We start from the raw sequence: 12,646 nt of genomic DNA on the forward strand, positions 1-12,646 counted from the left end.
TGCCTAGTACTGTCCCTGTCTCCTGTCCTACCACCAGTCCCCACCACCAGTACCCGAGCGGTGCCTTCTCCCCCTCTTGCCTGCTCATTCCTGTCCCTCCTCTGGATACCTCGGCTTAAACTGTGCTCTCCTTCAGCCTCCACTTTCAGCTCCACTTTTTCGTCATAAGCTCCTCAGACCACTTCACTCTCTTGAATTCATTACTAGCATCTGGTGCCACATTTTCCCCATGCTATGTCCCAGGGACTGAGGGACCCAGCAAGTCCTCCAGTCTGTCCATCTTATGTGCCTCATTCTACTTCTATCCCTTCATTGTTCACTTTTCTTTTTTTTTGTTTTTGCTTTGGAGTGAGCATGCAAAAGAGAAAGCATTTCTGTTCCTGATTCCTCTGTTCTGTGCTACAGTATTCTTTGGAAGAGTGACTGCAAGCACAAGGTATGAAAGACAGGCAAACTCACCATAGCCACCAAATCCTATAATGAACTTTTACAAACTTGGAGGGGAACAAGCTTGCCTAATACAGATTACTTTCACTATAGGCTACGATCTGAGGGTCATGTACAACAAAGACTGATTTCAAAAAGTATGAAAAAAAAAGGCATTGGGTCAAATTGCAATGTATTTACTTGCAAAAAATAATACTGAGACTATTATTCTCTCTCTAAGAGAAGAAATAGGAGATCTTTTCAGGTCCCTTTCTGGTAGTTAGAGGGTTGGACACGGTAGAAAGGATCGCCAAAGGGCTGGAAATAGTAGAAAGTATCTCCAAAGGGCATGAATCTTGCCAGTCTTCTTTCAGGGCCCAGAGAATATTACTGCAGGCTGGGATCCTGCAGATGCCCTAATGAGCTCTGGTATAGGACTTCTGCAAAAGATCAGGCTTCTTGGATTTGATAGCTCTGACCCTCCCAACCGCTTGATCAGACAGTCCTCTCCAAAGAGGTTCAAAATTATTTGTGAGACCTTAGGACACCAGTCAACAAATCAACTGGAAGAATAAGCCAATCTTAGTTCTGGTGAGCAACCCATAAAATGCTAGCTCACACCACTGAAATATGTGTAGTTACAGCAGATTGTCATCAAACAAATCATTGCAGCCAAAAGCTAAACTGGGTGAGGCAAATCACAGTTCAGACCTAGAGGAGTGTGGATACAGAAGTCAAAGTGACAGAGATGCAAGGAATATTTTTTAATTCATGTTGCAAATACATAAACAATAACAACCTTAAAGTCATGCCATAGGTGGGATAAACTGAACGCAGAAGGCAGAAGGGACTTGGCTGAAGCTACTTAAGTGGCTGTGTGCAGAACCAGGATCAGACCAGGCTTATCAACCCTCGGCTCGCATCCTTCCCACAGGCCTCTCTATGCATACCGCTTCAGCTACAAGTTACCATGGGAGAGGCCTCACTGCACAAAAATGTTCAGGAAAATGGTGAGGAATCGGGTGTCAAGGCTGGTGGTGAGCCGTGCCGCATGGCAGGTTGCATGGGTGCAACAAAGCCGTGCAAATATACTGGTTCAGTGGTGTGAAGGGGTTGTCCCTCATCCCAAACAGTTGTGAACCCCATGATGACCCTATGCTAACGATGGCTTCTTCTCACCTACTCCTAAGAAACCTGCCTTCCTCTTACACTTTGGCTTAAGGGTTAAACTTGAAACAAGTTCAAAGAACCTCTGTAAAAACGACAGAGGGACAGCAGCTTGTTATGCTATGGAGACTCAGATCCAAGCAAAGAGGCTCAGCAGCAACCTCACTAGAGACCTGGGCATCAAAACGGGGAAAGTGTTAAGGCAGCATAAGCTGCCTTTAAGATGTATCATATTAGTGTAATGTCTCTCTGTCTTTAATATAAAGCATTTGAATGTGCTATTCAGAAATGCCAGGTGAACTTCTGGACTCTCAATAGTAGCTAAAAATAAAGACCAAGACATATTTAATATTTCATTTCTTCATAGACCAACTTGAGATATATATATATATATTTATATTCTAACTCTGAGTGTATTTTTAGTTGAGCAATTTATCCACAAACCTAATCTGATTTGCTAATGCACCCCTCAAATGCACTTATCAAATATTCTGAGTGAGTACATTCAGACAGCATTGCAAACTCTTGGCTGTTCTTGATCTGTGCTGTGAGTTTGCTCATGTGGATCACATGGAAAATTATGACCATATCTAGAAAAAGAAAATGCAAGTAAAATACAATTAATTTATGCTGCAAATTTTAACATTTTTTGGTTTGACAATGGCAATAAACACATTAATTTTAAAAAATTCATGAATCAAAAGGGGATATTCAGGAATAATAGCTGTACAGCATAATACTATGTGCTATATGGCAAACAAAACTTTTATTCTGGGTAATACTTGAGGAACTTGTTAATATGTATGCTCTGGAGTAAAATATCTGTTCTTGGCCACTGATAGTCTTGGTCATTGATCAAGCATATCCTGATTGGAAATGTATTCATTACTCCATGATTAGCTCAGGTAAGTAGCCTTCAGCAGTAAACTAAGCCTCTTTCAAGTTGCTATGTACTTTGATCAATGTCACAAATCAATTTCATCAGATAACAGAATGAAAACTTTTGGAAAAAAGCCACATTTTATGGAGAAATAGCTCCAACACTCGCCTCTAAACAAAGAGCAGAAACTACTGGCATGCAACTCAGGAATAACTGAATCAACCAGGTTTGATCACAGTTACCTTCCAACCATCATAAAGTTTACTTTGTTTTGTTTGGCCACCAGTAGAGCACAGATCACAAGTTCAGATTTTTTGTAATAATTAAAAATTTATTGAGAATTTGTACAGAAAAAAATAACCATGTACAGAAGTAAGCACTCCTCAGGGAATAGGCTTGGGCATTTTACAGTCAACAGTGTTTTATAGTCGAAACTGAACTGTGTATTAGGTAAGTTCGGTGTCTAAGAGATAAAAGATTTTTTTTTCCCTGTTCAGACCAATCTTTGTGAAATTGTGCCTTTATGAGTCTCCAACCTACAACAGAAAAGAAGAAAGCATTTTAATATTCTTCTAAAGAAAGAAGTACATAAGGCTATGACGATATATTGATAGTGTCCATACATAGTTATACTAGCTGGAAATTAAAAATGTAGCATTTAAAACACATGTAGGCAATTATTTCTGATCATGAGACTGTCTATTTACCTATCTGTTAAAAGAAACAGTCATGTGGAAGGTATACGAAAATCAAAGTACAAATATTTCTGTGACAAAATGGTAAACAAAGCCAACTTCTCTAGGATGCAGTGGGCTTAACACTTCAGCTGTCCATGCTCAGTGTTTGAAATGATAACTATCTTCTGTTGTCATTTTAAATATCTACTCAGCCCTGTGGACGAACCTGTTTGGCACTGCCTAAGTTGTGCTGCTGTCCATCTACTGACAGTCTGTTGAATGGGATGATTTTCATTGCAGTTTTCTTCATGGAGTACCACCGGTCACGCCAGGTTGCCCAGATAATGCCATTGTCATATCCAGATGGACCAGCATTTTTCGATGTGTACACACCACCTAAAAAATATCAGTTGGAGCAAAACAGTTAGTTGCTTTCTAAAGCAGTAAATGTGTCCACGCATTTTTCTGGTACTAACACCTCCATGGCATCCCTGGGCATGCTAACAGGTGCCCCTCACTGCTCTTCTGCCTCTAGTTTGCTTCTCTCAGGACTAATTCTTCCACTTTGGGCTGGAGAGCAGACACAAGTTCCTACTGTTTTCAGTTATTGTAAACAATGGGCTATGCCAGCTTTGGAAAAAACAGATGGCAGTACATACTCAGTGAAAGTGACCCATTTCTATTTGTCACTGAAACATGCTTGGGGCGGACCTGCTGGAGAGCAGCTCTGCGGAGAGGGACCTGGGTGTCCTGGTGGATGACAAGTTGACCATGAGCCAGCAGTGTGCCCTGGTTGCCAAAGAAGGCGAAAGGGATCCTGGGGTGCATTAAGAAGAGTGTGGCCAGCAGGACGAGGGAGGTTCTCCTCCCCCTCTACTCTGCTCTAGTGAGGCCCCATCTGGAGTACTGTGTGCAGTTCTGGGCTCCCCACTTCAAGAAAGGTGAGGAGCTACTGGAGAGGGTTCAGCAGAGGGCTACGAGGATGATGAGGGGACTGAAGCATCTCTCCTACGAGGAAAGGCTAAGGGAGCTCGGCTTGTTCAGCCTGAAGAAGAGAAGGCTGAGAGGGGACCTTAGAAATGCTTATAAATATCTTAAGGGTGGGTGTCAGGAGGATGGGGCCAGACTCTTTTCAGTGGTGCCCAGAGACAGGACAAGGGGCAATGGGCACAAACTGCAGCACAGGAAGTTCCAGCTGAACATGAGGAAGAACTTCTTCCCTCTGAGGGTGACGGAGCACTGGAACAGGCTGCCCAGGGAGGTTGTGGAGTCTCCTTCTCTGGAGATATTCAAGACTCGCCTGGATGCAGTCTTGTGCAGCCTGCTGTAGGTGACCCTGCTTCGGCAGGAGGGTTGGACTAGATGACCCACAGAGTTCCCTTCCAACCCCTAAAATTCTGTGATTCTGTGGTGTCCTGGGTTATAGGTATTTAGAAGATACTTTACCTGTATAATATTTGCCATTGAGGTGGCCAGCATGACATCTATTCATCCACCAACCAGATCCATCTTGCTCAGCACAGTTGAGTTCGTATCTATCATTGTCGTTATCATACGTACTGAACTGCATGCCATTATGATAGGTAAAGGATTTGTCACTTGAATCGTCTCCAAAATCATAGCCATCAAAGGCATCCCCAGCTTCACCACCGATAAAGTAGGCGTAAGTCAGTCGATACTTGTCTTCTTCACTTCCCACTTTGAATACAGCATAGTCAGCAGTGCTGTTAAAAAAGGATAATGGTGAATACAAGTATGCTGCATTCCCAGTAGATGCAGAAATGAAAAATACATAGGTGTTAGCACTGCAAAAAAGGCATTTATGGCATAATTTGAAAAGGAATTGGTTTTGCATGATTGTGTGCCTCAGTTCAATGATATACATCCAACCAATTTCTGTGCTCCAGAATTAGACATGTTTTCTGACTACTAGTCTTCAGTGATGCATGAAAGATCTACATTATATAAACATGCATGTATATGTCTCCCAGGTTCATAATGCTTAGGCTTACTTAGGTCATGAGGAAATTCTTAGTGGGAGGAAGGAGTGGATGTCTCAAGAAATAGCAAAGATAGTAAGCCCTCCTGAAGAATGGAACATGTAGAATAGAATAGAATAGAATAGGTCAGTTGTAAGGGGTCTACAACAATCATCTAGTCCTTAAGATGCATAAGATGTGAAGAAACTTGAAGGGAAGAAACAGGTATCTTCTGCCAAATAAACTAGAGCTGCCAGCACGTGGCCTTCAGACACGTACGTGTGCCTGGCAGCAAGCCACACGTGGTGCCGATGCAGTGTCCTATGCATGTTAGCAGGTCTAAAGGCTCATCATGTTTTCAGACAGCTGTACAAACTGACACAGCAGTGGGAGCAGTGGGTTTTAAGCTGTCGTTTTCAGAAGCATCATAAGCAAGTACCCTTTTTTGCCAGTCCAGTCCTCCAGCTCTATTCGTAAAGTGTATGGCAGAGCGGACTGTGTAGTTATCAAATGAATCTTTTCATTGCCCAGCCAGAACTCAGTGGTGTCATCTGGAGATAGATGTCCAAATCCTTCCTTGTACTGAATCCAACTTTTCTTGAAGTCCTCACTCCCATCCAGTCTCTGGGGAAAAAAACAAAACCAAAAACCTCAATCAAAAAGTTATGTATTTTATGTAGGTAGATAAAAACAATGCTGGTGCAATAAGCTTGCTCACAGCAATAATACATAAGTGGCATACCCTCTGTAATACTGTCCAGCCGTTGCCATATGAGTCGATCTCACAGTAGACTAGGAATGACTGCTTGGCTTTTTGAGGCTTGATAAAGTAAAGACCACTTTTTCTGGCACCTTTATTTGCAATGTCTTGACAATCTGAAGTAAAGATATTCAGAGGATCGTTATTAATCTAGCTACAGTTCTACCCTCACATTTATTTGCTATTGTAACTTTAGTGCAAGAAATAGAATTTATCTAAATGTCACTGCTGCAAAGTTAGCTATTTAATCCACATACTTTAATGTCATTACCATAAAAACCCACTAAAGGTCACCGGACTTGTGTAAATTGAGAGGAATTTAGTCTCACATACAGCTTAAGCAGCTTAAATGTAAAGTACAGTCATTGCATTAATTTCTACAGCAACAAAAATGTCATTTTTGGAGCTAATGGGATAACTAAACTTTTTTCAGGTGACTCCGTAGAAATGTGATAATGAATTACCTTCTGTTTGTCTTCTGTCCATAGAAGCTCTCCTACCTCCCTCATGTTTAGCATACATTTTGGGATAATCATATTTTGGCCAAAAAGGCTGAAGGAGCAAACGAGACCTCTGTTCCATCTGAATGCCCTGTTTGCAGAGCATCTACCTAGCACTTACATTGATCTAAGGCACTGGTTTCATAACTTGCAATCTTACAGACCTTTGGAGAAGTCTATGGCCCATAAGATTACAAATAACTCATCGCTGTCTTGTGAACTGGCAGTACTTGTAACTGAATTAACCCTCCACCATACAAGAAGCATTTTGTGCACCTCTTCCTTCTGTCTCCTGTATTTCAGCCGTGTCTCTGCATGGCTCCTGACAGTGTGACTCAAGCTGGGCAATCTTCTGTTTCAGCTGTGTGATCCTGTTGCTGTTCAATATATGTGTATCTGTCAACAATCTGGACAGAGAGACATAAAAATGGCTTGTTGTTTCAGCTGTTTCTGAATATGTAACACACATTTCCCTGCACACATGCCTCACCTATGTAGGATGCTGCTACATACACCCCTGTAAAAGGGGGTGCCTCTGTTACCACTGATACTCAAAGTTGAAGAAACTAGCCAAAAAGGGAAAGCGTGCACTTAATCTTATGCAAAACCTGACTTGGCTGTAATCAGCAAAACTCAAACCAGTAATTAATGTATGACTATAACTGCATGGAAAGTTTTTCTGTGTTCTCCTGAAGTAAATGATAAATTATTCCTCTTTAATTATGGATGCATTTGTAAAACATAAATGCTGTAAAGAAACTGCTGCAAGTGTCAGAATGCCTAAACTGTCTTTGACATAATGTTATAGAAGTGGAGATTTTTCTACATTCAGGTCAAAAAATATGTCCTTAAGATTTAGAAAATTTAATGATGTTTTCAATTTTATTTTCAGTGTCAATTTCCAAAGACTGCCACTGAGTCTATAGTTACTTATGATTTATATCAATGTAACTGGGCTGATCTTCATGGATATATGCAGCAAAATTAGCCAGCTTGAATGACTGCACAGATATTCCACACACTCCGCATTACAGCACAAACTTATATTAATAAAATCTCCAAAGATCATGAAATAAAATTTAGCAGTAGTTGGCACAGCAAAAGGAACATAAATAAAAATATCACCATGCTTCCTGACATTCTTATTGTGTACTTCTGGCAGAATTAATTGCTTTCACAGATGAGCATAGAACGCGATACCACATCCTCAAGATCCTTCTGTGTCTTGCTAGGCAGGTACTAACGACAGTGTGGGCACAACTGTCCACATGAGCACAAAAAAACCTTTCTGAGGGAGCCGTAGCTACACTTGATAAAAGAACAGAAAGAAAACAATTTGGATTGTCAAGTGATATAAAAGGTGGAAGATACCTACTGTATAGTACTTTCATGAGACACAATAGTGTTTTCATATTTGATAATTTCTTCAATTATTTTCTTGGACTTTTGAGTAAAATCATCAACTGAATCTATAAAACAGAAAAAGGTATAAAATTATTGCAATTAAGCAAATTAAAACCCAATAAAACTACATAAATTATATTTTCAGTTGTGTAGTTATTTTTATATTCTCACTTGGTAGCGTCTGCTTCTCTGGGGGATAGAGGCTTTGGATGTGTTGAATCAAATGTTCTGCTGTTCCTGTGGAGTTACTAATTTGCCGCAGAATTCTTTCCATTTCCTGCAGTTCATTATCCATAGTGAGATGGTATTTATTAAAGAAATCTGCAATGCCACAGGTCGTTGGGCAGTAGCTACCCTAAAGAGGAAAGAATAATAATTGGCAATGTTTCAGGAGCACAAAAAGGACAGCAGAATATTTGGGCAGGGAAACTTTCAGGCACTGCTCATACAAATGATTGTAGATAAAAAAGGGCAAGCATTCGCCACTTTGTCTGCAGTATGTGCATTTACAGAGTTACATTACAGTTTAGTTTCACACTGTGTGTACATACACACACAGAGCAAGAAAACGGTGCATGCTGTTACTGGTAGCGACTTCTGGATATCTGCTTTGGTCAACAGCAGAGCCTCCCCTACGTTTTTACCAAGTGTATACCTCTATTAATAGATAACGAGTTTAAGCACAGTGCACTTAATAAGTATTGAAAACAACAATGAAGAGCAAATAACGCTACAAGTGATAATGGTAGTTAATAATCAGCGTAGGAAAGCTTTAATTAGAATTTTAAGAGAAAAGAAAGTTGTTCAGATACTTACAAATCTTTCATCTAATATGCAGCAGTTTTCTCTGGTAGCAATGTACTGAAGAGAGGAAAGAAGACCATTTTCAGTGAATTTTCTCTGACCACTTTCCGCGCTGGTGTGTTTTTTAACACTGTATCTTCACTTACCGCCATGCTGGTAGAAAAGAGCAGGGAGAGGAGAGGCCCCAGGGGAGCCCAGGTCCGTAACCTCAGCACCATCATGCCTGTCCCACCGAGCGCTGCCAACTGCTCGGTGCAGCAGCCGAAAATGTCCAGCCCAGAACAGGGCAGCAGCGGTTTAAGGGAGCAGGCTGAGGCTGGGGGCGGGCGCTGGGAGGTGGCGGGAAGGGGTGGGGTAGGCATTTGAGGTGGATTCCCAGAATTTGCACACATCTCTTACTCCTCCCATTTTCAGAACCTGCTTCCCTCCTACCTGCTTGATCTCTGCCGCAGCCAGGAGGTCTCAGGGGAGGCAGGAAGGTGAGACAAGTCATGGAGATGCTACTTCTAGTAACACGAGCGTAAAGAAACTCACATGTGGCTTTGGGATGCGGCTGGCAGAAGTTTCACTGAAACAGCAAAAGAAAGAGCCACAGAAGCTGTAACCACTATCAACAGCCTAACAATAAATACTATTTTGCGGTTACGTAGTACTTTCCCACCACAGACCTCAGTGTGCTTTGCAAAGAGAATCGACATAGTTTTCCCTATTGTGCAGATAGGGAAGACAAATTATTGTCTCTGAGGCAGAGACAGATACAAAGTCATGTTGGGCAGCAGCGTATCTGGAAAAGAAGCCTCTGGTATTTCTCATGAATCTTCCCTATCCTTCAACTCAAGGAGTCCATTTGAATTACTCTGGTCAAAATGAGATACAGTTAAGCCCTGAAACATGGAGAGTTCCTGACCTGTGTATCCTCTTTTCATCTGGTCACGTCTGGTCAACCAGAAGGTTCCCATCATGTTTGAGGATCCAGCCACATATTGCCAGAATGAAATCTGCGCATTTATGATGCTCAAAATCAAATTTGTGTGACACATATGAAGCTAAAGCATGGTTCATGGGAGAGTCAGCTTTCCAGTAACTGTACTGGTGACCATTGAGTTAGCTACCAGGCTGCCAAAAGTCCTTTCCTAAGGACGACCTACGCTAGAAGTTTACCCTTCCAAATCTGGCATTAGTTACCTTCAAGAGTCACGTGCAGATCGTGCTTCTGTTGTCCTTACTGGTACAAATAGAATGTGGCTCCACCTTTCACATGGTTAGTTCTGTTTCCTAAAAAGTGAAAAGAAAGTAAATAAAACTGTGTAAAAGTCTACCTGCTCTTGTGTTTTCTATTGTTGCTTCATTAGTGCTGGTAACAGACACTCGGGAAACTACCAGTGAATCTCCTTGCCACTGCTGCTCACACCTTGTTTGAGCTTGCTTTGCTGCTTCATTGGCTGCAGGTAATGACACGGGGTCCATATCATGGAGGTACAATTTCAGTGACTGTGCACCACCAGGATTCCCTGAGATATGACTATATAATGTGAGTAGGTTGCTGGTATGAACTGTGTAAAATAACTGTATGAACTGTGTAAAATAACTGGCCCAGCTTCAACCACAGACTGTCATAAGTGTCATAAGCACTCAAGAGTGCTTATGACATGTTCATGACATGATAGGTGAACCATGTGACACAATCCAGGTATCCCTCATCCTTTAACAGAGTAAAGAACACACCTTTCCCTTTTGTCACCAGCAGTAGTATATAGGCTTGAAACTCTTCCAGAAGAATAATTGTAACAGAATGTGGAAAAATTCATCATGTGTAACTAGGAAAGAATTTCAGGAGTCAGAAAAGACGACAACAGTCAACACTAGCAGCAATAGCTTAGTTTATCTTAAGATAAAATGCCTAAAATTTTAGAACTGAAACATGAGAAAGGCTGTAATGAAATATTTTCAATGCATAAACAGAGTGTCATTGTTCTACATAGTTGGCGTGGGTAGAACAAAAGGATCATTATGCCTACCAATTGGTTAGGAACAGGAAAATTGAATTTTCAGAGAGGTGCTTGTGTTACACAAAATTGTCACCATATAGACTGACATTCATGAAGGAATCAATATTAAACATTGCTTTAATGGTTACCAAATATTTGTACACTGCATTTACAAGCGTGGCTTAGTTGTATTTCTGGTTGCAACCTCTTGTACTTCTTAGCAGAAGATGTAAATATTTAACCCTCAGGAAATTTTCGTTTGCTTAACTGATTACCTGGCCATGATTTAGCCTTGAATAACTAATCCTTTCATATCTTTACATCTATCTCTTTTCTTCCATGGTTTCACCTTAGAAATAACTTATTCCTGCTTTTCATTCAATTGAAAACAACATGTTTTCTTAGTGGAATGGCTATGTAGTATTTTTCCTCCCTTAAATACCATTTTGTCCTGGTTGGTCCTGGCTGCAAGAGAACTGACCTGTTTACCAAACAAGTCTGCTAGAGACCTAGTTGTACCCTGAGACGTGTCCAACAAAATTTGACTGCGTTGATTTTTCCGGCCATTTTTTTCTTTCCAGTAAGTCTATCTGCTGATTTGGTAACAAACGAGGAACAATTCGTGTAGCACAGGCAGAAGGAAGAGTTCTCAAAGTCAGTTTACTTTTTTCTTGCAATTTATTTAGTAAAGGTGAATCATTATTTGTTTAAAAGTCTTCTTCAACTCAATTTTGATTAGTATTTCTGTCAAACAACCACTGGGAGACTATCCAATGCCTTCCCATTATTCATAGTAAATCTTCCCCCAGAAGAAATACTCTTGTGTTTGCAAATTAGTTCCTGAATACCAGAGCATTCTTATGACTGTCTTGGAAAAACAACTGCTTTTAAACTTATGACTCATACTTACAGGCCTTAAGAATCTAACTTGAAAAATCAGTTTATACCATTTCAGAAATGCTACGGTGATCGATTTTAACACTTCTAACAGGGTTTTGTTACTGTTTTACCTGAAAGTGTTCATTGGACTTGACTTCAGCTTGCCTTTTTTTTTCAGATACTCCAGAAGCTGATTTCCTTATGTAAAAATAAATACAAAAAATAAATGTCAACAACCCCCAAAAAGTAATTTTTGAAAAAAATGCCTACTTCACTTTGCTATCTATAATCAATATGCTTTACCCTGATTGTACTACTAGTAACCTATACAGATTAGTGGGCAAAATCCCTTTCACTAGTTCAATCAATGAGTGAGTGATAATTAAGATGAGAAAGAGAGATGACTAAAAAGCTGTCTCGTATCGAAGTTATGCTGCTAGCATGCTATAAATCCAACTGCTTTACAAACAAGCAAAAAAGTGAAAACGAAAAAAAGGTTTTGTAACTCATCTTTCTCTTTCTCTTTCTCTTTCAATATTCAAAACTTGGGCAAAAGGTAAATGGCAACATTTTTGCCAATCTGATATTTGACTGTGCGACAGACTTCTTCCTCACCCTTCCTGAAGTGAAATACCTGCAGGATTCATGAGTCAGCAAAAATCAGCTTTCCATTGCTCTGCATGGGAGAGGCTTTTGTTTCTTTTCACTTCCGAAACCAGCACAGATATTCACTACACTTCAGTTCAAATACAGGCTGCAAATGGTTCTGTTCTGAGGAAAAGTATGAAATTTATGTATTTCATGTCAGCTATGGCTTTCCATTTTGGAAAGACTTCATGGGGTATTTTGCTGTATGCACACTGTGAATACAGAAAATTCACTCACTTTGGAATGTATTCTTACATAATGTCAGGATATTACATTTTTTTAAGGGAAACTTCACTGATGCATGACTACTAAAAGTCATTTTGGTTTGTGACTCATGTTCTGGTCGCCATTTTTTCCAGTACTTATTCTACAGCATATAGCAACGTAAAAGACCCTTTGATTTCTGCAAAGAATAACCACAGGTTTTTTTGTAGCTAATGCATCATTCCTTTAATACCTAGTTCTTACTTTGATTTCAAATATTATTAGAAACAAATTTTCAAATGTATTTAACAATCAAAGAGGCTGAAAATC

The 12,646-nt window shown here is 40.3% G+C and overlaps 1 protein-coding gene across 1 annotated transcript; it reads right to left on the bottom strand.

The window, feature by feature from the left end:
- Positions 1-2,783: 2,783 nt before the first annotated feature.
- FGG (fibrinogen gamma chain) lies at positions 2,784-8,872 on the bottom strand. The gene is made up of 10 exons (XM_009936939.2): positions 8,744-8,872; positions 8,610-8,654; positions 7,965-8,148; positions 7,765-7,858; positions 6,666-6,796; positions 5,872-6,005; positions 5,569-5,753; positions 4,597-4,874; positions 3,377-3,546; positions 2,784-3,009 (listed from the first exon to the last, which is right to left on the bottom strand). The coding sequence occupies exons 1-10, from the start codon at positions 8,816-8,818 to the stop codon at positions 2,995-2,997; spliced, it is 1,311 nt and encodes a 436-aa protein (XP_009935241.2). The 5' UTR covers positions 8,819-8,872; the 3' UTR covers positions 2,784-2,994.
- Positions 8,873-12,646: the final 3,774 nt, after the last annotated feature.

This window comes from Opisthocomus hoazin, chromosome 5 (assembly GCF_030867145.1).
Source record: "Opisthocomus hoazin isolate bOpiHoa1 chromosome 5, bOpiHoa1.hap1, whole genome shotgun sequence".
NCBI lineage: Eukaryota > Metazoa > Chordata > Aves > Opisthocomiformes > Opisthocomidae > Opisthocomus > Opisthocomus hoazin.